General features: G+C 39.1%; 1 protein-coding gene across 1 annotated transcript in view; it reads left to right on the top strand.

Moving 5' to 3' along the window:
- UFL1 (UFM1 specific ligase 1) overlaps positions 4,419-25,759 on the top strand; it is a 68,085-nt gene continuing 46,744 nt past the window's right edge. The window contains exons 1-6 of the mRNA XM_005684664.3: positions 4,419-4,536; positions 5,696-5,841; positions 7,196-7,224; positions 20,589-20,686; positions 21,210-21,324; positions 23,507-23,637. Coding sequence (XP_005684721.2) covers positions 4,460-4,536; positions 5,696-5,841; positions 7,196-7,224; positions 20,589-20,686; positions 21,210-21,324; positions 23,507-23,637 — 596 coding nt within the window. The 5' untranslated portion in view covers positions 4,419-4,459. The remainder of the gene's footprint in view (positions 4,537-5,695; positions 5,842-7,195; positions 7,225-20,588; positions 20,687-21,209; positions 21,325-23,506; positions 23,638-25,759) is intronic.

The raw sequence follows: 25,759 nt of genomic DNA, 5'->3' as shown, positions 1-25,759 counted from the left end.
CATCCCCTGCCATCTCAGTGAAGCCAACAACCAACATTACAAATGTTAGAATATCTACTTAGCCTTAGATGAATCTAAGGATGGTGCCACAACCACATACTAGTATAGTTGAAAAGACTTTGAGTCCTTTACACATAATGAACATGTCATAATCTGACTTAGGTTTGTAGACACAAACTGTTAGAAAATATTCTAGAGAATTGAAATGATGTTTTTCAAATCTACACAAGCTTATTCTTAAAAGGAATCTCTCATCTCTTATTCAGTAGCCGACTTGTGCTATTTGCCATTATCCTATCAGGTAATCTATCAGATGTTGGCCAACACTAAACTATTTACCATTCAAATTTTTATGCTTCATTCAAAATGACTGAAATTATAGTTATGATATGTGACTGCTAACTGGAGGTGGTTGCTTTGAATCTCATGATCTCGAAGTCTGAACAAATGTGTGCCCTTATCAACGGTCTAAACCAGAGCCATCCAATAGAACTTTTGGTGAGGGTAAAATTGGTTTTCTGTACTGTCCCATAAGATACCCATGAGCCACATGTGGCTATTGAGCAGTTGAAAGGTATCTATTGTGACTAAACAGCTAATATTAAACCATACATGTATTTTTAAAGACTACTTTTAGAGCAGTTTTAACTTCACAGCAAAACTGTGAGGAAGATGCAGAGACTTCCCATATACCCCATTCCCCACACACACATAACCTCTCCATTATCAATATCCCCCACCAGTGTGGTACATTTGCTATTAATACAATCGATATCCTTACATTTATTTACACATCAAAACTACCCAAAAGCCCATAGTTACATAATGGCTCATTCTTGATGTTGCACATTCAATTTATGTGAACAAATGTGTAATGACAAGTGTCTCTCATTATAGCATCATATAGAGTACTTTCATTGTCTTAAAAAAGCCTCTCTGTTCCACCTGTTCATCCCTCTCCCCTTTCCAAATGCTGCCAACCATTGATTTTTTACAATCTCCATAGTTTTGCTTTTTCCGTAATGTCATGAAGTTGGAATTATACAGTATGTAGGCTTTTCAGATTGGCTTCCTTCACTTAGTAATATGCATATAAGTTTTCAGCATGTCTTTTCATGACTTCATAGCTCATTTCATTTTAGCATTGAATAATATTCCATTGTCTGTATGTACCACAGTTCATTTATCCATTCACTCTTTGAAAGAAATATTAGTTGTTTCCAAGTTTGGGCAATTATAAACAAAGATGCTATAAACATCTGTGTGCAGGTTTTATGTAGACATAATTTTTCAGTTCCTTTGAGTGAAATCCAAGGAGTGTGATTGCTAAATCATATGTTAAGAGCATGTTTAGCTTTGTAAGAAAGTGCCAAACTGTCTCCAAGACAGCCGCACTATTTTGCATTATCATCCATGAATGAGGATTCTGTTTCTGCACATCCTAGCCAGCATATGGTGCTGTCAGCATTCCAGATTTTAACCATTCTGATACGTGTACAGCGGCATCTCATTGGTTAAATTTGTATTTCTTTGATGACATATGATACAGAGCATCTTTTCATATGCTGCTTTGTCATCTGTTTATCTACTTTGGTGAGTTATCTGTTAATGTTTTTGGTCCATTTTTCTTTTTTTTTTATTGTTGAATGTCACGACTTTTTTATATCTTTTGAAAAACAGTTCTTTATCAGATGCGTCTTTTGCAAATATCTACTCCCATGCTGTGGCTTGTCTTCTGTTTTCTTGACATGGACTTTTGCAGACCAATTTTTAATTTTAATGAAGTCCAGCTTATCAATGATTTATTTTATCTGTTGTGCCTTTGTTGTTGTATCTAAAAGTTACTGACATTCTAGAAGTCATCTAAATTTCCTCCCATTATTTCCTAGGTGTTCTATAGTTGCATTCTTCATTTAGGTCTGTGATCTATTTTCAGTTAACTTATATGATGAGTGTAAGGTCTATGTCTAGATTATTCTTTTCTTTCTTGCATGTGAAAGTCTAGTTGTTTCTGTACCATTTATTTAAAACACTATCTTTGCTCCATTGTGTTGATTTTGTTCCTTTGTCAAAGATTATTTGACTATATTTATGTGGGTTTATTTTTGGACTCTATTCTGTTTCACTGATATATTTGTCTATTCTTTCACCAATACCACACTGTCTTGATTACTGTAGCATTATAATTAGTCTTAAATTCAGGCAGTGTCTGTCCTTCAACTTTGTTCTTCTTCAACACCATGTTGGCAATTCTGGGTCTTTTGATTCTCCGTATAAACTTTAGAAAGAGCTTGTTGATATCCACAAAATAAATTACCCAGATTTTGATTGGGATTGTACTCAATCTACAGATCAAGTCTGGAAGAATTTGCATCTGGATAATATTGACTGTTCCTACCCATGAATATTGACTCTCTCTCCCTTTACTTAGTTTTTATCTGATTTCATTCATTAGATTTTATAGTTTTACTCATGTAGATCTTATACATATTTTGTTAGATTTATACCTAAGTATTTCATTTGGGGGGTTGTTACTGAAAACACTATGTTTTCAATCTCAACTCGTTTGTTTCTGATATAATCTTCAGTTCAGTTCAGTTCAGTCGCTCAGTCGTGTCCGACTCTTTGTGACCTCATGAGTCGCAGCACACCAGGCCTCCCTGTCATCACCAACTCCCGGAGTTCACTCAGACTCACGTCCATCGAGTCAGTGATGCTATCCAGCCATCTCATCCTCTGTCCTCCCGTTCTCCTCCTGCCCCCAATCCATCCCAGCATCAGAGTCTTTTCCAATGAGTCAACTCTTCGCATGAGGTAGCCAAAGTACTGGAGCTTCAGCTTTAGCATCATTCCTTCCAAAGAAATCCCAGGGCTGATCTCCTTCAGAATGGACTGGTTAGATCTCCTTGCAGTACAAGGGACTCTCAAGAGTCTTCTCCAACACCACAGCTCAAAAGCATCAATTCTTCGGTGCTCTGCTTTCTTCACAGTCCAACTCTCACATCCATACATGACTACTGGAAAAACCATAGCCTTGACTAGACGGACTTTTGTCGGCAAAGTAATGTCTCTGCTTTTCAATATGCTACCTAGGTTGGTCACAACTTTTCTTCCAAGGAGTAAGCATCTTTTAATTTCATGGCTGCAATCACCATCTGCAGTGATTTTGGAGCCCCCCCAAATAAAGTCTGACACTGTTTCCACTGTTTCCCCATCTATTTCCCATGAAGTGATGGGACCAGATGCCATGATCTTAGTTTTCTGAATGTTGAGCTTTAAGCCAACTTTTTCACCCTCCACTTTCACTTTCATCAAGAGGCTTTTTAGTTCCTCTTCACTTTCTACCATAAGGGTGGTGTCATCTGCATATCTGAGGTTATTGATGTTTCTCCTGGCAATCTTGATTCCAGCTTGTGCTTCTTCCAGCCCAATTTTAATTAAATAGCTTCATCTATCTAGTGACTATCCTTTTAGGCAGCACAAGCTGTCCCTACAAATTACAATCTTGAATTGAGCACCGAATAATTGATTGTTTGAACTGTGGTGTTGAAGAAGACTCTTGAGAGTTTTTGAGAGTCCCCTTGAGGGGATTGCAAGGAGATCAAATCAGTCAATTCTAAAGGAAATCTGTCCTGAATATTCATCCGAATGACTGATGCTGAAGTTGAAGCTCCAATACTTTGGCCAACTTATGTAAAGAAATGACTCATTGGAAAAGACCCTGATGCTGGGAAAGATTGAAGGCAGGAGGAGAATGGGACAGCAGAGGATGAGATGGTTGGATGGCATCACCGACTGGATGGACATGAGTTTGAGTAAGCTCTGGGAGCTGGGGAAGGATAGGGAAGTCTGGCATTCTGCAGTCCGTGGAATCATGAAGAGTCAGACACGGCTGAGCTACTGACCTAAAAATATTATTGGGTTAGTCAAAACCTTCTTTCAGGTTTTCCCATAAGATGTTAAGGGAAAATCCAAAGGAACTCTGTGACCCATAGCATGATTCCGTACGCAAATCGAACTGCCTTACGTTAACAGAGAAGAGGTAATGATAACTGCAGGTTGGGGCACAACCCCCAAATAAATCAAATAGAGGGCAGGGAAGGAAAAAAAAACAAGAGTGGTTAACTTGATTATCACCGTGCCAAAATATTACGAATAATGCAAACAAAGACTTGAAGTAACACTTTATCAACTTGGCTTTCTGGCAGACGAGTACAGAGACTAGGCCTGGCTCTCCGCAGCCGCGCAAGGATCTCACAGACCAGGACAAACCTCCGACGCGGGGAGGGCGGGGCTGCGGCTTTTCTGGCCCCGCCCCCTCCGGCGCAAGTCGCGCACGGCCCGTAGCTGCGTCGCGGAGAGTCTCTTGTCCCTCCGCGCGGCCCGTTCCGCCTCGGCTCCCGCGGCCTTTGGGCTGACGTGTCTGTGGTTCGTCGGCGGCTGGGCGAATAGGGCCGAGATGGCGGACGCCTGGGAAGAGATTAGGCGTTTGGCGGCAGACTTTCAGCGGGCGCAGTTCGCAGAGGCCACGCAAAGGTGCCTGACCCTCCCTCTCCGTTTGTGGAGTCCTAAATAGCCTCGGTAGCCACTCCGGGATCAGAGGCTGCAAACCCCAGGCCCTGAACCCCGGACCTTCCCATCCCCTATCAGCGTTCCCGCCCCCTCCCTTCCTCCCAGAGGCTGGAGTGCGGTTTCCGAAATAGTTCTCGATGGGGAAGACCTAGAACATTCCTTCCCACTCCCTCCAAGCCCCAGCCAGGTGCAGGCGAGGCCACCCCACCTCGACGACTGGGGCGGGTGACACTCCTAAGACTACCCCTCTGATCCTTGCTTAACTGTTAGCAAGTCCTTGAAGCATCATTGCCTATTATACACTTCCTGACTTAGAGCTTGAAAGGAGAGGCTAACCCCAAGGTACAGTATTTTGCAAATACTGTGTTGACTCCATAAATATTTTGCCTTCTTGTTCACCAGTGTAGGTGTGCTAGGCCAGAGCCTTACTCCCATCTGTCATTTTTAGGGACTCCAGACACTTGACGTTTTGGGGGTGTGTCCTGAAAAAGCCCCCTAAATTGGCTTTTCACCTTTATGGAACACATATAATGCTAATAGAACCCTTTTTTTATCTGTTGGCTACTTCTTGCCTTGTTCCTTCTGGAGCTAAAGACTTTAATCCTCTGATGCTGTGTTTTGTATCACTGCTAGCAAACGAGGACACTTAAGTGTTTGTGTAACTATCAGTTGCAAATTATGGTTGCCATGGCCTAGCCAGGTGTCCTGCTTACAAAGCTTATAGATAGGAGTAAGGCAACTGTGCATTTAATAAAAGAAATTTTTTTTTTAACTGAAGCGAAAGTGAAAATTGAACCAAAAGTAGGACGTGTTTTTTCTTCTCCTTAAATTACATGTCCTTACTTTTCTATTCAGATTTGAAGATTAGAAGCATGAGTGAAAGAGCAAACTCGAAATCTACAGTAGATTTGTAACAATGAACTACATAATTCAATGTAAACCTATTTATGCCCTAGAATTTTAAAAAATGTATTGAATTAGTATTACACGAAAAAAGATACAGATGCTGTAATATAGAACCTAATGACTGTCCAAACCTTTTAAAATCCCATTGTCATACATCTCCGTAAACATATTGAGCACTGGATGTAACATTCATTTTTAAAACTTTTGTTTCCCTCAGATTGTCAGAGCGAAACTGCATTGAGATTGTGAATAAATTGATTGCTCAGAAACAGCTAGAAGTAGTTCACACACTTGATGGAAAAGAATATATTACTCCAGCCCAAATTAGTAAAGAAATGAGAGATGAGCTACATGTTCGAGGTGGTAAGTAATTCCTTAGTTTTTTCTTCTGGTTCTTCGGAAAGGGGCCTGGGCATCACCTTTCAAATGATAAATCATAAATGATTTGGAGGTTATAGGATACCCTTCTCAATTGTTAATATGATAATCAGCCTTAATACTTTTAAACAGATTTTGGTGAACATTATATAATTTAAATGAAGTCAAATATTGTCACTTTACAAAATCGCATTTTTTATTTTGAGTTATGTGTTCTGTTGTGAATTAGCTGTTTCTTTTCACAGTTCTTGAATTTATTGGGTGACTCAGGTGGACTTAGCTGTCTGTTATCAGGTGATGATTATGAAAAGGGAACAGAGCTTTTAAATTACAGATCATTGAAAAGCAAGACTGCAATACCATGTCTTTTAAATTTTGTTTGCAAATTACAAAATAATTTAGTATGGTGTTATATCAGATTGTAGGAAAAGCTACTACAAACACAAAGTTTTTGTTTCCATTGCCTTTTTGAAATATGAAGAAATTACTGAGCAAATTTAAATACTGTTTGATTAAAATAGATGCATCTGTGAAAACAACTTGTTAGATGTTATTAGATATACCCTAGGTGTTTGGTTTTTATCTTAGTGCATAGTCCTAATAAAATACTAGCTATAATTTGAAATGCTTAACAGATATTCTTTAGCTAATAAATGATAATCTACCAGTTTCAAATAATTGAAAATAATTTATCTGAATTTTGTTGTTAATAATGTCTTTGGTCACAGTAGATAAATTGTGAAGGGATGAAAATAACCCTCATTGGTCTGCCCAACTCAGTATCAGCTGATGCTGGTTATTGGTTTGATATGACAAATGGAACTTTGAAAATAAGCTATCCTCTGTATTTTAGCCATGGATACTTATTATGCTAATAACTTATCTTTGAAGATATTAATTACTGTGGCCCTGTTGGTAAAGAATCCACCTGCAATGCAGGACACCCTGGTTTGATCCCTGGGTCAGGAAGATCCGCTGGAGAAGGGAACAGTTTCCCACTCCAGTATTCTTGGGCTTCCCTGGTAGCTCAGATGGTAAAGAATCCGCCTGCAATGCAGAAGACCTGGGTTCGAGCCCTCCCTTGGGAGAAACAGCTACCCACTCCAGTATTCTGGCCTGGAGAGTTCCATGGACAGAGAAGTCTGGTAGGCTACAGTCTGGCGGGTCACAAAGAGTCGGTCACAACTGAGCGACTCTCACTTTTCACTTGCATTGTGTGCATTGCAGAAAGATTTATGCTTTGGATCTTGAAATGTCCAAAACATGAATCTGTTGGAATTTGCAGTTTGGGGCTGGTATGTACTTACTGATAACTTAAATGAATGTCTTTTCTTTAAAGGTCGAGTAAACATCGTTGATCTGCAACAGGTAAATTTCAGCTTTATAACAGTTTTTACTTTGATTTCTCAACTTTTTATGTTACTAATTTTTTCAATGCCTTAAGTAGCCACTTGATATTGGTATCATATTGTGTTTGTGAAGAAATAATTATATGACCATCACTGATACATTTAATTAGTTTAACAAGTTTTTCTTTCTCAGTTGACTTGCTTAACTTTATTCTTTACAAAATAAACTCATAGTCACCATTTTATGTAATTATAGAGTTTATGTAATTTTGAGAGAAAAATCACTAGTTTCATGGTGACTTGTTTTTAGTATGTGGAAGTTAAACCTAGAAGATATTTTTAGTAAATACAAGTGTACATGTCATCAGTAAGGGTTTTGTTGTTATTCAGTGGCTAAGTCGTGTCCAACTCTTTGCGACCTTATGGACTGCAGCATGACAGGCCTCCCTGTCCCTTACCATCTCCTGACGTTCACCCAAGTTCATGTCCTTTGAATCAATGATGCCATCCAACTGTCTCATACTCTTCTGCCCTTTCTCCTTTTGCCTCAATCTCTCTCATCATCAGGGTCTTTTCTAATGAGTCAGCTCTTCGCATCACGTGGCCAAAGTATTGGAGGTTTAGCTTCAGCATCAGTCCTTCCAAAGAATTTTCAGGGTTGATTTCCCTTAGGCTTGACTGGTTGGATCTCCTTGCTGTCCAAGGGACTCTCAAGAGTCTTCTCCAACACCACAATTCAAAAGCATCAGTGCTGTGGCATTCAGCCTTCTTTTCCAACTCTAACATCTGTACATGACTACTGAAAAGACCATAGCTTTGAGTATACAGACCTTTGTCACTGTATAGGTTTGTCATAGCCTTCCTTCCAGGAAGCAAACATCTTCTAATTTCATGGCTGCAGTCACCATCTGCAGTGATTTTGGAGCCCAGGAAGAAAAAAATCAGTCACTGCTTCTACTTTTTCCCCTTCTATTTGCCAGGAAGGAATGGGACCGGATGTTATGACCTTAGTTTTCTTTAATGTTGAGTTTTAAGTCAGCTTTTTCACTCTCCTCCTTCACCCTCATCAAGAGGCTCTTTAGTTCCTCTTTACTTTCTGCCATTAGAGTAATATTATCTGCATATCTGAGGTTGTTGATAATTTCTCCTGGGAGTCTTGATTCCATTTTGTAACTCATCCTGCTCAGCATTTCGCTGATGTACTCTGCGTACAGTTAAATAAACAGGCTGACATATACAGCCTTGTTACACTCCTTTCCCAGTTTTGAACCAGTCAGTTGTTCCATACAAGATTCTAACTGTTGACTTTTGGCCACATACAGGTTTCTCAGGAGACAGATAAGATGGTCTAGTAGTCCTATCTCTTTAAGAATTTTCCACAGTTTGTTGTGATCCACACAGTCAAAGGCTTCTGTGTAGTCAATGAAACAGGTAGATGTTTTTCTGGAATTCCCTTGCTTTCTCTATGATTCAGTGAATGTTGGCAATTTGATCTCTGGTTCCTCTGCCTTTTCTAAACTCATCTTGTACATCTGGAAGTTCTTGATTCAAATACGGCTGAAGCGTACCTTGAAGGATTTTGAGCGTAACCTTACTAGCTCAAGGAAGTGAGCACAATTGTCTGATAGTTTGAACATTCTTTAGCACTGCCTTTCTTTGGAATTCAGATGAAAACTGACCTTTTCCAGTCTTATGGCCACTGCTGGGTTTTCCAAATTGCTGACATATTGAGTGCAGCACTTTAACACCATCATCTTTTAGTATTTTAAATAGCTTATCTGGAATTCTGTCACTTCCACTATTTTTTTTGGTAGTAATGTTTGCTAAGGCCTACTTGACTTCACACTCTAGGACGTCTGACTCTAGGTGAGTGACCACACCATAGTGATTATCTGTGTCATCAAGACCTTTTTTGTACAGTTCTTCTGTGTATGCTTGCCACTAATCTCTTATGCTTCTATTAATTCTTTATCGTTTCTGCCCTTTATCATGCCCATCCTTGCATGAAATACTCCTTTGATGTCTGCAAGTATCTTGGAGATATCTAATCCTTCCTATTCTGTTGTTTTCTTCTGTTTCTTTGCATTGTTCATTGAAGGCCTTCTTATCTCTCTTTGCTCTTCTCTGGAACTCTGCATTCAGTTGGATATATCTTTCCCTTTCTCCACTGCTTTTCACATCTCTTTCCTCAGTTATTTGTAAAGTTTCCTCAGACAACCACTTTGCCTTCTTGCGTTTCTTTTTCTTTCAGATAGTTTTGGTCATTACCTCCTGTACAGTGTTACAAAGCTCTGTCCATAGTTCTTCAGGCATTCTGTCTACCAAATATAAGCCCTATAATTTATTCATCACCTTTACTGAATAATCATAAGAGATTTGATTTAGGTCATACCTGAATGGCTTAGTGCTTTCCCCTACTTTCTTTTAGTTCAAACCTGAATTTTGCTGTAAGAAGCTGATGATCTGAGCCTCAGTCAGCTTCAGGTCTTGTTTTTGCAGACTATATAGAGCTTCTCCATCTTTGGCTACAAAGAATGTAATCAGTCTGATTTTGGTATTGATCATATAGTAATGTCCATGTGTAGAGTTGTCTCTTGTGTTGGTGAAAGTGGGTGTTTGCTATGACCAGTGAATTCTCTTAGCAAAGCTCTGCTAGTGTTTGCCCTGCTTCATTTTGTATTCCAAGGCCAAATTTTCTTGTTATTCCACGTATTTCTTGACTTCCTACTTTTGCATTACAGTCCCCTATAATGAAAAGTACATCTTTTTTTGGTGTTAGTTCTAGAAGGTCTTGTAGGTCTTCATAGAACGATTCCACTTCAGCTTCTTTGGCATTACTCGTTGGGGCATAGACTTTGATTACTGTGATATTGAATGGTTTGCCTTGGAAACAAACTGAGATCATTCTGTTGTTTTGGAGATTGCACACAAGTGCTGCATTGTAGACTCTTGTTGATTATGAGGGCTTCTCCGTTTCTTCTTTAGAATTCTTGCCCACAGTGGTGGATATAATGGTCATCTGAATTAAATTTGCCCGTTCCCATCCATGTTAGTTCACTAATTACAAAGATGTTGATGTTTACTCTTGCCATTTCTTGGTTGACCACATATAATTTACCTTCATTCATGGACCTACTTGCCAGGTTCCTATGCAATATCATTCTTTACAGCACTGGACTTTACTTTCACCACCAGACACATCCACAACTGAGCATTGTTTCTGCTTTGGCCCAGCTGCTTCATTCATTCTGGAGCTATCAATCTGGGGTAATTGCCCTCTGCTCTACCCCAGTAACATATTGGACACCTTCCAACCTGGGGGGACTCATCTTCTGATATTGTATCTTTTTGCCTTTTTCTGTTGTTCATGGGGTTCTCACGGCAAGAATACTGGAGTGGTTTGCCACTTCCTCCTCCAGTGGGCCACGTTTTGTCAGAACTCTCCAACATAACCAATCTGTCTTGGGTGGCCCTGCAGGGCATAGCTCATAGGTTGATTGAGTTTAACAAGCCCCTTCATTTTGACAAAGCTGTGATCCATTAGGGTGCATCAGTAAGGTACACTACACTATATGTAGGAAACTGGCCATTTTTGTGTGAATAGGTTTAATTTCTTATTTTTTCAAAAATTTTTATTTTTTTTCAGGGTATAGTTGATTTATAGTTCTTTTTTAGAATCCTTTGCCACATGGGTTATTATTACAGAACATTGGATACTATTCCCTGTGCTATATGGTAGGTCCTTGTTAATTATTTTATACATAGTAGTGTGTATCAGTTCAGTTCACTCGCTCAGTCATGTCCAACTCTTTGTGACCCTGTGGACTCCAGCACACCAGGCCTCCCTATCCATCACCAACTCCTGGAGTTTACTAAAATTCATGTCCATTGAGTCGGTGATGCCAACCAACTAAACTATCTCATCCTCTGTCATCCCCTTCTCTTCCTGCCTTCAATCTTTTCCAGCATCAGGGTCTTTTCAAATGAGTCAGCTCTTCTATCAGGGGGCCAAACTATTGGAGTTTCAGCTTCAACATCAGTCCCTCCAGTGAATATTCAGGACTAATTTCCTTTAGGATGGACTGGTTGGATCTCCTTGCAGTCCAAGGGCCTCTCAAGAGTCTTCTCCAACACCACAGTTCAACAGCATCAGTTCTTCAGCACTCATCCTTCTTTATACTCCAGCTCTCACATCCATACATGACTACTGGAAAAAGCGTAGCCTTGACTAGACAGACCTTTGTTGGCAAAGTAATGTCTCTGCATTTTAATATGCTGTCTAGGTTGGTCATAGCTTTTGTTCCAAGGAGCAAGCGTCTTTTAATTTCATGGCTGCAATTACCATCTGCAGTGATTTTGGAGCCCCCCAAATATAAAGTCTGCTACTGTTTCCACTGTTTCCCCATTTATTTGCCATGAAGTGATGGGACCGGATGCCATGATCTTCATTTTCTTAATGTTCAGCTTTAAGCCAACTTTCTCACTCTCCTCTTTCACTTTCATCAAGAGGCTTTTTAGCTCCTCTTCACTTTCTGCCATAAGGGTGGTGTCATCTGTATGTCTGAGGTTGTTGATATTTCTCCTGGCAGTTTGATTCCAGCTTGTACTTCATCCAGCCCAGCGTTTCTCATGATGTACTCTGCATATAAGTTAAATAAGCAGGGTGACAATGTATAGTCCTTTTCCTATTTGGAACCAGTCTGTTCTACCATGTCCAGTTCTAAGTGTTGCTTCCTGACCTGCATACAGATTTCTCAAGAGGCAGGGCAGGTGTTCAGGTATTCCCATCTCTTTCAGAATTTTCCAGTTTATTGTGATCCACACAGTCAAAGGGTTTGGCATAATCAGTAAAGCAGAAATAGATGTTTTTCTAGAATTTTCTTGCTTTTTTGATGATCCAGCGGATGTTGGCAATTTGATTTCTGGTTCCTCTGCATTTTCTAAAACCAGCTTGAACGTCTGGAAGTTCACAGTTCACATACTGTTGAAGCCTGGCTTGGAGAATTTTGAGCATTATTTTACTAGCGTGTGAGATGAGTGCAATTGTGCTGTAGTTTGAGCATTCTTTGGCATTGCCTTTCTTTGGGATTGGGATGAAAACTGACCTTTTCCAGTCCTGTGGCCACTGCTGAGTTTTCCAAATTTGCTGGCATATGAGTGCAGCACTTTCACAACATCATCTTTTTGGATTTGAAATAGCTCAACTAGAATTCTATCACCTCCACTAGCTTTGTTCATAGTGATGCTTTCTAAGGCCCACTTGACTTCACATTCCAGGATGTCTGGCTCTAGGTTGGTGATCACACCATCGTGATTACCTGGGTCATGAAGATCGTGTTTGTATAGTTCTTCTGTGTATTCTTGCCACCTCTTCTTCTTATCTTATACTTCTGTTAGGTTCATCCATTGCTGTCCTTTATTGAGCCCATCATTTTCTTGAAGATATATCTAGTCTTTTCGGTTGTATTGTTTTCCTCTCCTTCTTTGCACTGAGCACTGTGGAAAGCTTTCTTATCTCTCTTTGCTATTCTTTGGAACTCTGCATTCAAATGGGTATATCTTTCCTTTTCTCCTTTGCTTTTCGCTTCTCTTCTATTTCACTCTTTTTTAATGGCTGAGTAATATTCAACTGTATATATGTACCACATCTTCTATATTTATTCCTCTGTCAGTGGATATTTAGGTTATTTCCATGTCTTACTTGTTGTAAATAGTGCCGCAGTGAACATTGGGGTGAATGTATCTTTTCAAGATATGCTTTGCTCCAGATGTATGCCTGGGAGTGAGATTACTGGACCATGTGGTAATTATAGTTTTAGTTTTTTAAGAAACTTCATACTGTTTGCTGTAATGGTTATACCAGTTTTACATTCCCACCAACAGTGTTAAGAGGGTTCCCTTTTCTCCACACGCTGTCTAGTATGTATTGTTTAGAGACTTTCTTTTTTTTTTTTTTTTTTATATGTACTAATTTTTTTCTGGTGACCCAGACTGATTAGGCAAGGTACAGTTTAATTGATAAAGTAAACCTCAAACAGTGGTTCAGCTCATGTCTCTAAGCAGAATCCAGAGAGAATAGAAGACAAAATATATGAAAATGTCAATAGTGATAAAGAGGAAAAGATGGATAGAAAAAAGTCTTCAAACACTTGTTTAGAGACTTTCAGATGATGGCTGTTCTGATTGGTGTGAGGTTATAACTGATTGTAGTTTTGATTTGCATTTCTCTAATAATTAGTGACGTTGAACATATTTTCATGTTTTTTGACCATCTGCATTGTCTAATTTAATGAAACCATGAACCATGCCATGTAGGGCCACCCAGGATGGATGGGTCGTGGTGGAGAGTTCTGACAAAACGTGGTCCACTGGAGAGGGAATGGCAAACCACTTCAGTATCTTTGCCTTGAGAACCCCATGAACGGTATGAAAAGGTAAAAAGATAGGACACTGAAAGATGAACTCCTCAGGTTGGTAGGTGCCCAATATATTACTGGAGAACAATGGAGAAATAACTGCAGAAAGAATGAAGAGATGGAGCCAAAGCTAAAATAGCACCCAGTTTGTGGATGTGACTGGTGCTGGAAGTAAAGACCGATGCTATAAAGAACAATATTGCATAGGAACCTGGAATGTTAGGTCCATGAATCAAGGTAAATTGAAAGTGGTCAAACAGGAGATGGCAAGGGTGAACATCGACATCTTAGGAATCAGAATGATCTCTGTTAGTTTCCAAGGCAAACCATTCAATATCATAGTAATCCAAGTCTATGCCCCAACTAGAAATGCTAAATAAGCTGAAGTGGAATGGTTCTGTGAAGACCTACATGACCTTCTAGAACTGACACCAAAAAAGATGTCCTTTTCATTATAGGGGACTGGAATGCAAGAATAGGAAGTCAAGAGATACCTGGAGTAACAGGCAAATTTGGCCTTGTAATACCAAATGAAGCAGGGCAGAGGCTAACAGAGTTTTGCCAAGAGAACACACTGGTCATAGCAAACATCCTCTTCCAGCGACACAGAAGAAGCCTGGACATTACCAGATGGTCAGTACCAAACTTAGATTGATTATATTCTTTGCAGCCAAAGGTGGAGAAGCACTATACAGTCAGCAAGAACAAGACTGGGAGCTGACTGTGGCACAGATCATTAATTCCTTATTGCCAAATTCAGACTGAAATGGAGGAAAGTAGGGAAAACCAATAGATCACTCAGGTATGACATAAATCAAATTGCTTAATGATTATACAGTGGAAGTGACAAGTAGATTCCAGGGATTAGATCTGATAGAGTGCCTGAAGAACTATGGACAGAGATTCGTGACATGGTACAGGAGACAGGGAGCAAGACCATCTCCAAAAAAGAAATGCAAAAAGGCAAAATGGCTGTCTGAGGAGGCCTTTCAAATAATTGAGAAGCTACAGGCAAAGGAGAAAAAAAATGATATACCCATTTGAATTCAGAGTTCCAAAGAATAGCAAGCAGTGATAAGAAAGCCTTCCTCAGTGATCAGTGCAAAGAAATAGAGGAAAACAACAGAATGGGAAAGACTATAGAGCTCTTCAAGAAAATTAGAAATACCAGGGAAACATTTCATGCAAAGATGTGCTCAATAAAGGACAGAAATGGTGTGGACCTAATAGAAGCAGAAGATAGTAAGAAGAGGTGGCAAGAATGCACAGAAGAACTGTACAAAAAAAGATCTTCACAACTCAGATAATCACGATGGTGTGATCACTCACCTAGAGCCAGACATCCTGGAATGTGAAGTCAAGTGGGCCTTAGAAAGCATAACTGCAAACAAAGCCAGTGGAGGTGATGGAATTTCAGTTGAACTATTTCAAATCCTAAACAGTGATGCTGTGAAAGTCCTGCACTCAGTGTGTCAGTAATTTTGGAAAACTCAGCAGTGGCCACAGGACTGGAAAAGGTCAGTTTTCATCCCAGTCCCAAAAAAGCCTATGCTAAAGAATTCAATATACCACACAGTTGCACTCATCTCACACTCTAGGAAGTTAATGCTCAAAATCCTCAAAGCTAGGCTTCAACAGTATGTGAACTGTGAACTTCCAGATGTTCAAGCTGGATTTAGAAAATGCAGAGGAACCAGAAATCAAATTGCCAACATCCACTGGATCATCAGAAAAGCAAGAGAGTTCTTGAAAAACATCTACTTCTGCTTTATTGACTATGCCAAAGCTTTTGACTCTGTGGATCACAACAAACTGTGGAATATTCTGAAAGATGGGAATACCAGACCACCTGACCTGCCTCCTGAGAAATCTGTATGCAGGTCAAGAAGCAACATTTAGAACTAGACATGGTTCCAGATCAGGAAAGGAGTATGTCACGGCTTTATATTGTCACCCTGCTTATTTAACTTGTATGCGGGGAACATCATACGAAATGCTGGGCTGGATGAAGCACAAGCTGGAATCAAGCTTGCCGGGAGAAATATCAATAACCTCAGATAAGCAAATGACACCACCCTTATGGCAGAAAGTGAAGAACTAAAGAACTGCTTGATGAAAGTGAAAAAGGAGAGGGAAAAAATCAGCTTAAAGCTGAACATTCAGAAAACTAAAATCATGGCATGCAGTCCCAACACTTCATGGCAAATAGATGGGGAAACAGTGGCTGATTTTATTTTGGGGGGCTCCAAAATCACTGCAGATTGTGACTAAGCCATGAAATTAAAAGACCCTTGCTCCTTGGAAGAAAAGGTGTGAGCAACCTAGACATATTAAAAAGTAGAGACATTACTTTGCCAACAAAGGTCCATCTAGTCAAGGCTAACTGTTGCTTTGTGACGTGCATGCAGATTTCTCAAGAGGCAGGTCAGGTGGACTGGTATTCCCATCTGTTAAGAATTTTCCACAGTTTGTTGTGATCCACACAGTCAAAGGCTTTGAAATAGACAATAAAGCAGAAATAGATGTTTTTCTGGAACTCTCTTGTTTTTTTGATGACCCAACGGATGTGGCAATTTGACCTGTTTCCTATGGGGTCTATGGTAACATTAATGGTAAATTACAAGGGAGACCTTCCCAACCTGATGCGCTGCCAGGGCCCTGGTCCCTGTGGTGAGCCCCTGCCAACCCATGCCTCCCTCCACAGGAGACCATCCAACCCTAGTAGGTAATTTTGGTTCAGTCACCTGCTGGGTCACTGCTGCTTTCCTCTGGGTATTGGTGCCTGCAAGATTTTGTTTGTGCCCTTCAAGATTAGAGTCTCTGTTTCCCTCAGTCCTGTGGAAGTCGTGCAAACAAATTCCACTGGCCTTCAAGGCCAGATTCCCTGGGGGTTCCCGTTCCTTTTGTCAGATCCCCAGTCTGGGAAGCCTGATGTGGGGTTCAGAAGCTTCACAACAATGAGACTACTTCTTTGATATTATTGTTCTCCAGTTTGTGGGTCACCCACCCTGCAGGAATGGAATTTTATTTTACAGTGATTGTGCCCCCTCCTACCATCTTGCTGTGGCTTCTTCTTTGTCTTTGGACATGGGGTATCTTATTTGGTGGGTTCTAGCATTCTCCTTTCAATGGTTGATCAACAGCTAGTTGCAGTTCTTGTGGTGTTGCAGGAGGAGATGAGTACACATCCTGCTACTCCGCCATCTTGAACTGAACAGCACTGATCTTAGTTTTTTGAATGTTGAGTTTTAAGCCAAGTTTTTCACTCTCCTCTTTCACCTTCATCAAGAGGCTCTTTAGTACCTCTTCACTTTCTGCCACTAGGGTGGTATCATCTGCATATCTGTGGGTGTTGATGTTTCCCGCAGAAACATTGATTCCTACTTGTGATTCATCTAGCTTGGCATTTCACATGGTGTGCTCTGCATATAAGTTAAATAAGCAGGATCACTATATACAACCTTGATGTACTCCTTTCCCAGTTTTGAACCAGTCACTTTCTCCATGTAAGGTTCTAACTGTTGCTTCTTGACCTGCACGCAGGTTTCTCAGGAGGCAGGTAAGGTGGTCTGGTATTCACATCTCTTTCAAGAATTCTCCACAATTTGTTGTGATCCACACAGATTAACTTCAGCAATATTATCCAAAGACAAAGACATGTACTGGAGACATACATAAATCCAGACTAACAGAGATCTCACAGTTGCTGCTCAAGGTTTAAAATGCCTCTTTGCATTTTTTTTTTTTTTAACCTTGGCTTGAAGTTCTACTAATTAATCCAAGGGCAAAGTCCCAGGAAAAGTGGGCTGTGTTTGTATCTCAAGGACATAGTAAGAGTTAACTTCAAGCTTTCTTCTAGGTGTGTTTTCTCTCAAAGTCAGAATTCCAAAGGAAAAAAAATATTTTAACAAGCTTACTTTCTCTAATTGCCTATACGAAAGAACCAGTTTTGTCGAAAAGTGTCTGTTTTAAGTCTTCCACCTACTTTTTGATTGGCTTGTTTATTTTTCTTAAGTGAGCTGCATGAGTTGCTTTTATATTTTGGAACTTTAACCCTAGGAAAACCATAATTCAAAAAGATACATGTACCCCAGTGTTTATTACAGCACTATTTACAGTAGCTAGGACATGGAAGCAACCTAGATGTCCATCGACAGATGAATGGATTAAGAAGTTTTGGTACATATTAACAATGGAATGTTACTCAGCCATGAAAAGGAATGCCTTTGAGTCAGTTATAGTGAGGTAGATATACCTGTAGCCTGTTATACAGAGTGAAGTACATTATTAATGCATATATGTGGAATCTAGAAAAGTGGTACTGATGAACCTATTTGCAGGGCAGGAATAGAGATGCAGACATAGAGAAAATACTTGTGGACAGAGTTGGGGAAGGAGAGGTGGGACAGACTGAGAGAAGCATGAAACATTTTTAAGCATTACCATGTGTAAAATAGATAGCTAATAGGAAGTTGCTGTGTAACACAGGGAACCCAAAGTGGTACTCTGTGACAACCTAGAGGGATGGGATGGAGTTGGAGGAGGTTCAAGAGGGAGGGGAACATATGTATGCTTATGACTGATTCATATTGTTGTATGGCAGAAGCCAACACAATATTGTAAAGCAATTATTCTCCAATTAAAAACAAATTTAAGAAAGAACCAATTTTGCAATTTCAAAAGAGTTTTAACCAGTTTTCTCTGGAATCTAAAGAATATTGTGGTTTCACAGTGTCAAAAATTATCTTTTGTTTGTATTCATAGTTATATAGCTAAAATTTAGACCAAATAGTGCTTAAACTGACACTAATAAGAGGGGCAGACTGGCTGATGAAATGTTGTCCCAGGGGTACCATCAGTGGTGTTTATAACTGAAAGTGGACAGAAAGAACAAAAAAACTTAGTGTCCTAGGAGCGTTTTCAAGGGGTGTTTCTTTGGGTTTAGAAGGAGATCCTCCCATGTTGAATAACCTGCAACCGAGAACAGCACTCCTAGAAATGAAGTCCAGCATCCTGGAAACATTACTAGGAGGCACCTGTAGGGGATTCATAACATCCTCTGAATTACCTTTGATCTTTATGCTGATGGGCTTTGGAGCATCCTCTACTCCCTCACTGGTTTCTAACCAGACATCTCTGGTCAGCTTTGGTTCCTTTCAAGGTGCTCTCCCTCCCTGCCTATGGTGGACATTTGAACCAGTGCAAAGCAGTTGCCAAGTTTTCCCTTAAGCCTTTATAGACAACAGATCTCCCCTGTGTCCTATAACAAGATTTCTTACACTGGGGTATACTCCTCAGGATTGAGTATTTATAAAATTTATGTTGTGATCTACTGAGAATTGGCCAGACTCACTAGGCTGTCCATAGCAGTGTATGGGTTGCCAAAGCCTGGGGTCAGGGTGAGGGGGGCAGCTGAGAAGTAAAAGGAAAAACTCTTGGAGGAATTGGAGTTGAGAAGCATAATTATTTCAGATGTGTGTAACAAAGATAAGACCTCAGGGAACCTGTGCATTCAGCCTGATGAAGACAGCACTGGCAGTTTAGAAATAAAAAGCAAAAGATCTTTTCCCAGGAGGATGTTGAACATATGTAGTGAAAAACAGGCCCTTCTGTGCAAGATAAGTAGGAAAGAAAGGCACAATCCAAAGGAGAAGCAAGGAAGATAGTGCACGCAGAGATCTCTTGCCATAGTTGAGCGAGACCTGCAAATTACCTTGGCAGCAATCCGAATCATGGCACCAGATGATGTTGCCAAGTGAGAGGACCTTGGTTCTTTTCTTCTTCAGAGAAAGAATTCTACAAAGAGACATTTTAAAGCAGACACAGAATTTATTGGAAGCACAGTACATGCAAAGAGAACAAAGAAGCAGTCTATTTAAAACAAAGCAAAAATACACAGGAAAGAGTGTGGGTGTCCACCCTAATGAGGAGCATCCCAGAGAGGTGATTTAAATCACTTATATGGAAGCAGTTTTTCCTGGGTTTTTTATTTCCTCTGGCCAGTCATCTTTCTTCATTTCCCACCTCAGACTTGACCCAAGGTTCTTCCTGATATACTTATGCATCTTTTTGCCAAGATGGATTCTAGCATGGAAGCCTATAGGAGATTGACAGCACCTATTATGGGATAGTGCCCCTCCCTTTTTGACCCCCAAGTCTTTCTGCACATGTGCAGTCCTGGAGATCCTGACCTCAGGAGTGATAGATGCAGTCATCTTATTTCTTGACTCCAGCAGAGCTCAGCTTCTGCTATTAACTTTATCCTTGAAATGTCTAGGGGAAGCAAAGGTCCAGTTTACTCCACTTGACAATCTCCAGCTGTTCAGCTCAGGGACCCATCTACCTCCTACCTCAGAACCGTGAGCCAGGATCTGCTGAGAAACCTCATTCACGACGCTGACAGTGGGTTTGGCTGACTTCTTTGCAAGTCCATGGATCACACCATGGGCTGAGATGTATCAGCAGTCTTGACCCCCTGAGTGCTGGCCTGCAGGGCCTATCTTGAGTGAGAGAATCAGGGCTGGGATGGTCCTGGGCCAGGAGGCTCCCTATGGGGCAGCAGTCCAGCGATTGCTCAGAGGCAGTGGGCAGTTTGGGTCATAGACTCACAGACTCACTGCATGATGTCAGCAGGTCAGGACCTGCTTGTTGCACTGCTTCAGGCGCTCCCTCTCACTCCTGTCTGCCTTCCTGGGGACTAGGTAGGACTCTGGAGGTGAAAAGACCTTCGAAGTTGTGTGATTTTTGTAGTGCAAGTTTTCTAAGTGAGTGAAAGTGTACAGGTTCAGAATTGAAAGTGAATAAGCAGTAAGCCCCTAATTGTTTGAGATTTTTTATAATATTTCAAATCAATTTGAAATTCATCTAAGGGGAAGAAAATTTTCATTTTTTTCAAAGTTCTAAAATATATAATTTCAAATTTAAAAACATGAACTTACCACTAATAGAATGTGTACTTGTTTTCCAGGTAATTAATGTGGATCTGACTCATATTGAAAATAGAATTGGTGACATTATTAAATCAGAAAAACATGTTCAACTAGTATTGGGACAACTGATAGATGAGTAAGTACAATAATTGAGAATACTTTTTTGTGTTTCTTTTTTTGTAAGTTTATACTTAAGTTTAGAATAACTGTGGCACTACGGCATTTTTTAGTACTCTTCTAGTACTGATTTTCATTATTGTACTTAAAAAGTAAATGCTTACTTGTATGGAATACTTGGAAATAATATGAACTTTTAATTTTTTCTGTTGTTTTAAAGTAACACAAAACATAATTTTTATGATCTTTTTTATGTGAGCTTAACTCTGAAAGCAGAATTGTTAAAAAGTCCTAATGAAAATGACTGTAAAATTTTAATTGTTGAAAACAATTTCAGTATTTATTTGATTAACCTTCCATTTAGTTACATTGATAAGAAAAATTTCAAAATATGATTAATGAATGGTGTTTACCTAAATATACCATATTAATTACTTTTGGGGAATGCCTTATTGCAGCAGAAATTAAACATAAAAAGATAGAGGAAAATTATTATTCCTAATTGAGTTTTTCCTTTTTTTTTTTTTCTAATTTAAACTAAGGAACTATTTGGATCGTTTAGCAGAAGAAGTAAATGATAAATTACAGGAAAGTGGTCAAGTAACCATAGCAGAACTGTGTAAAACCTATGATCTTCCTGGAAACTTTCTGACACAGGTATTTTTTTTCCTTATTGGTATAATTTGTCTTTTCAAATAAATGCCAAGTTTGAAAGGGTGGGAAAAAACTATACTATTATTTGTTTTTTTGCAAGCGTTTTGACTATTTTCTAGTTTTGACTATGTTCTAGCAATATATTTGGGGGATACTTAAACATTGATGGCTCTGATAAGATTGTTTAGAAGTGATTTTAATCTTCCTGAACCCAGAGATACCCTAAACTTAGTAGACTTAAGGTCTTGGCCTGCTTGGATGCAGTAGGAAGTATACCAGAAGTGTATATCTTTATTGAATGCTTCTTTAGCAAGGATATCTTTAGTTCTGATTACTAGTTATAATTTAAGAAACAGCTGATGAAGATTATAATTTATAAGAGGTGCTACTGGCATCTTGTGTGGTAAAGGTCACAGATGCTGCTGAACATCCTGCAGTGCACAGAGCATCCCTTCCAAATAGAAAATTTTCTTCCCCAAATGTCAATAGTACCAACTTCTTTTGATGTCACTTTTTTTCGTCTAAACTGAGAGCATGATAGGGAGAGGAATTGAAGAATGGCTTATAGTCTCTTAATTTTTGGCACTTGCGTCAATACTCAAATCAAATTATCTTCATAAGTTAAATTACAATGGTGCCTGAAAATAGAGGCTATTTCCTTGTTTGTTATTTCAGTTTCCTTAAAGTTGTTTAACGTTTTAGAAGTCTGTTTGGAACAGTGGAAGTTAAACAGACCATGATTTGAATTCTGTCTATGACACTGCTTAGTTACTTAGGGTCAGAAAAATTATTTTTATGCCTGTTTGTGCTTCAAGTTACATGTCTGAAAATGGGAATAATTGTCTCTCATAGATGTCAATGAGGTGTCATATACATGGTATATCTGGTGAAATGGCTGGCCTAGAGGAAGTACTCAATAAATGATGGTTTTGTTTATATATTTACTGGAACAAATAAAGGAAAAGCCAAATCATTTTAGGTATACTTTAAGAAAATCCATCTTACAGAAATTACCAAACCATAATTGCATGAGATTAATTTATGATGAAACAGATTTACTCACTCATTTTAAGTGGGTGATTTCTCCTCATTACATCTAAAATACCATTGAGCATATAGATCTGTTTTACAAAGCATTTCAGGAGACTAAGCTCCTGAGCAAGTATATGTAAATTACAGAAGATAAAATGAGCAAATACATGTAAATCACAGAAGGCAAAAAAAAGATATTTTTAGTCAGTTTTACATTAAAATATCAGAACAGATCGAGTGGTTTCTTATTGTGCTGCTGATACATTTTAGAAATATATATGGTTTCTTTTTTCAGTTTTAATTTTTCTCAGTATCATAGGCAGTATTGTAAAAGCTCACTAAGAAGTTGTTTGGGGGACTTCCCTGACAGTCCAGTGGATAAGACTCTGAGCTTCCAGTGCTATGGGCGCAGGTTTAATCCTGGCTCACGGAACTAAGATCCTGCATGCCTCATGGGGCAGCAAAAAAATAGATCCTTAAAAAAGTTGTTTGAAAAGCATTTTTCTGTACCATAGAAGTATCAGCCAGGCTGACTCGAGTAGATTTAACTTGTCCTGGAAAGGGAAATACGTCCAAGCTTATTTCATAAACCTGATCCCAGTCATAGTGTAGCTGTGGAGAAATGCCCTCCTCAGGTTACCAAGAAATCAGGTTGTCTGTCAGTACAGATTTATGGACACAGTTTGTTAATATTTGCATCACAGAGTATAACTTTTCAGGTCTTATGTATCCCTAGGTTGCAGAATCTTGGGATAATATTTATTTCTCTGTTAGTATTAACAGTTCCATGTAGGATCCTCTCCAGGATCCTTGTTGGTTGTCTGTGTTTCAGGCTGCCTTTATCTGGAAAACCGGTTAATCTCTTTTATTTTACCCTATAAATAGGCCTTATTAGCAGGTAGCTGAGTTTTTTAACATATCAGTTATTAGACTCATTCAATTCTTGTTTTCACCATAAGATTATGAAGTTTCCTAGATCCTAAATCTTCATTTTACTTTGTATATCTTGTTAATTCATGCTTGCTGAAATTATTCAATCATATGATTAATACAACATCAGCATGCAGCATGACTTTAGTAAACTTGTACAAATGTAAATCTGTAATTTTGTTATATCATTTTAATAAGAATTTTCATCCATCTTTACCCTCAGGCACTAACTCAGCGCCTAGGTAGAATTATTAATGGGCACATTGATCTTGATAACAGAGGAGTAATATTTACTGAAGCTTTTGTATCTAGACATAAAGCACGCATCCGTGGACTGTTCAGTGCTATTACCCGGTAAGTAAGTTTTAAAGTATGTGTGTTTTTACATTTCTTTGATCATTGTTTGCCTTTTTTTTTTTTCCCCCTTAAATCTTATTCAGGACCCTAGTTTATTAAACAGAAGGGGAACTTCCATGAAATAGGAATGGGGATTCCAGACTCTAGAATGTGTCCACATTCTCTCCAACCCACATCTCTTTCTTCTACCTTCACCACCCTTAAGATCCCAAGTACACTTCTGCAGAATACTCAGATCGTATATAGTCACTCTGGGATCGTGGAAAGAGCTTGCAGCCAGAAACCCCTGGGTCATAGCTCTATCATATAGTAACCATGTGACCCTGAAGAGGTAAGTTAGTTACCTAACTTCTTTGAGCCTCAGATGGTGCTGGATGACTTTAGAACTCTCTATTAAATAAAATTCTAGTAGTCTAATGAATAACCATTGTACTTTCAAAATCACTTTAACTGAATGTTTGGGGCCTCTGTGACAAACTCCAGCATGGAATTAAGAAAACCTGCATTCTCAGTTTCCTCTTTTCTCATGTGTCATTAAATTTATCTCAGTGGTTTTTTTGGTCCCCCAGCATATAAATGTCCAGATTTCTCCATTTTAAAAAATCAAACCTCTCTTAACCCTGGATTCCATTCCATCTACCATCTTGTTTATTCCTTTCCTTAAAGCGAACCATCTCAAATTGATGTCTACAGTTATTGTCTCAGTTTTCTTACCTTCTGTCACTTCTCAGCTTACCCATCTGGCTTCTTCCACTTACACAGCAATGATGTCAGTCTCGTTAAATCTAATGGGTATTTCCTGTCCTTGTTTTACTTGACTTTGTAGCACCATTTAACTCCAATTATATCTTCTTGAAATGTTCTCCTCTCTCTTTTTTTTTTTAACACCACACTTTCCTGCTTTCTTCTTAACCTCTTTTGGCTGTGCCTTATAAGTCAGCTTTTCCGGCTCTTCCTCCATTCACTAGTCTTGAAAGTTTTCTTTCAGGCCATCTTCTCTTCTCAGTCCTGCACTACCTGCATAGGTGCTTTTACTTTTAAGTTCCAGACACGTACAACTTGTACAGTATCTCCATTAAAGTGTTCTACAAGTGCCTCAAATTCAACATATTTAAACTAACTCGCTGTCTTGAGCTGTCCCACTCCTCATGTCTTCTGAATTCTTCCACTTGTGTTTCCATTATCAGTAAACGCCATCATCAGGTTGGTTTTGCCAGAAACCTGGGAGTCATCCTTTATGCCACCTTTCTCTCACCTCCGTTTCCGTAACACATCTTTTGAAGTCATAGTCTAAATATTTATGTAATCTTTACTTCTCTGACATCACTGTTCTCACCAATTCAGGCCATTTTTTACTGGACTGTTTTAGTAGCTTTCTAACAAGTCCCTCCTCTTCTATTCTTACTATGTTTTAGGATGCTCTTTTGCATGAAAGCCACAGTGATTTCCTTTTGTCATTCAGTAAATCAGACACGCTGATTGAATACCTGATACATGCAGGGCCCTAGTAGAACAAAACACTAGGTTAGAAGAGAGAGCTCGCAATCTAATGCAATAGTATTCTTTCTCTCTCTCTTTTTTTAACCTTACACTTATATTAATAGAAAAGTTGAGAGAGAACCTTTTTTTCAAATTGTGTCCCATTTGAAAGAAAGTAGCTAACATTATGTCCCATAACCAAAAATACTTTAGTCTGTTTCCTACAAACAAGGGCAGTGTCCTATAAAACTACAATACAAACATCAAAATCAGAAAATTGACCTTGATCCATTACTACCATCCAATCTTTGGACCCCATTTGTGATTTACCAGTTGAATCCTGATAGTATTGTGTATAGAAAAAGAATCACATATTGCAGTTCAGAATCACATATTGCATGTACTTTTCAAGTCTCCTTGGTCACTTTCAATCTCGAATACCTACCTTACTTTCATGAGAATATTCATTCTTTCCTTTCTGCTACATTTTTCTACTGATAATTCAGGTTATTCATCATTGGCAGGAATATCACAGAAGTGATTATATGTCTTTGTCATTGAACCCTATCAGGTGGCATGCAATTTAGATTTTTCCAACTATTGATGCTGCTGTGTTGTGCTCAGTCGTGTCCAACTCTTT

Source organism: Capra hircus, chromosome 9 (assembly GCF_001704415.2).
Source record: "Capra hircus breed San Clemente chromosome 9, ASM170441v1, whole genome shotgun sequence".
NCBI classification, from domain to species: Eukaryota; Metazoa; Chordata; class Mammalia; order Artiodactyla; family Bovidae; genus Capra; species Capra hircus.
This window is presented reverse-complemented; position numbering and strand designations above follow the sequence as displayed.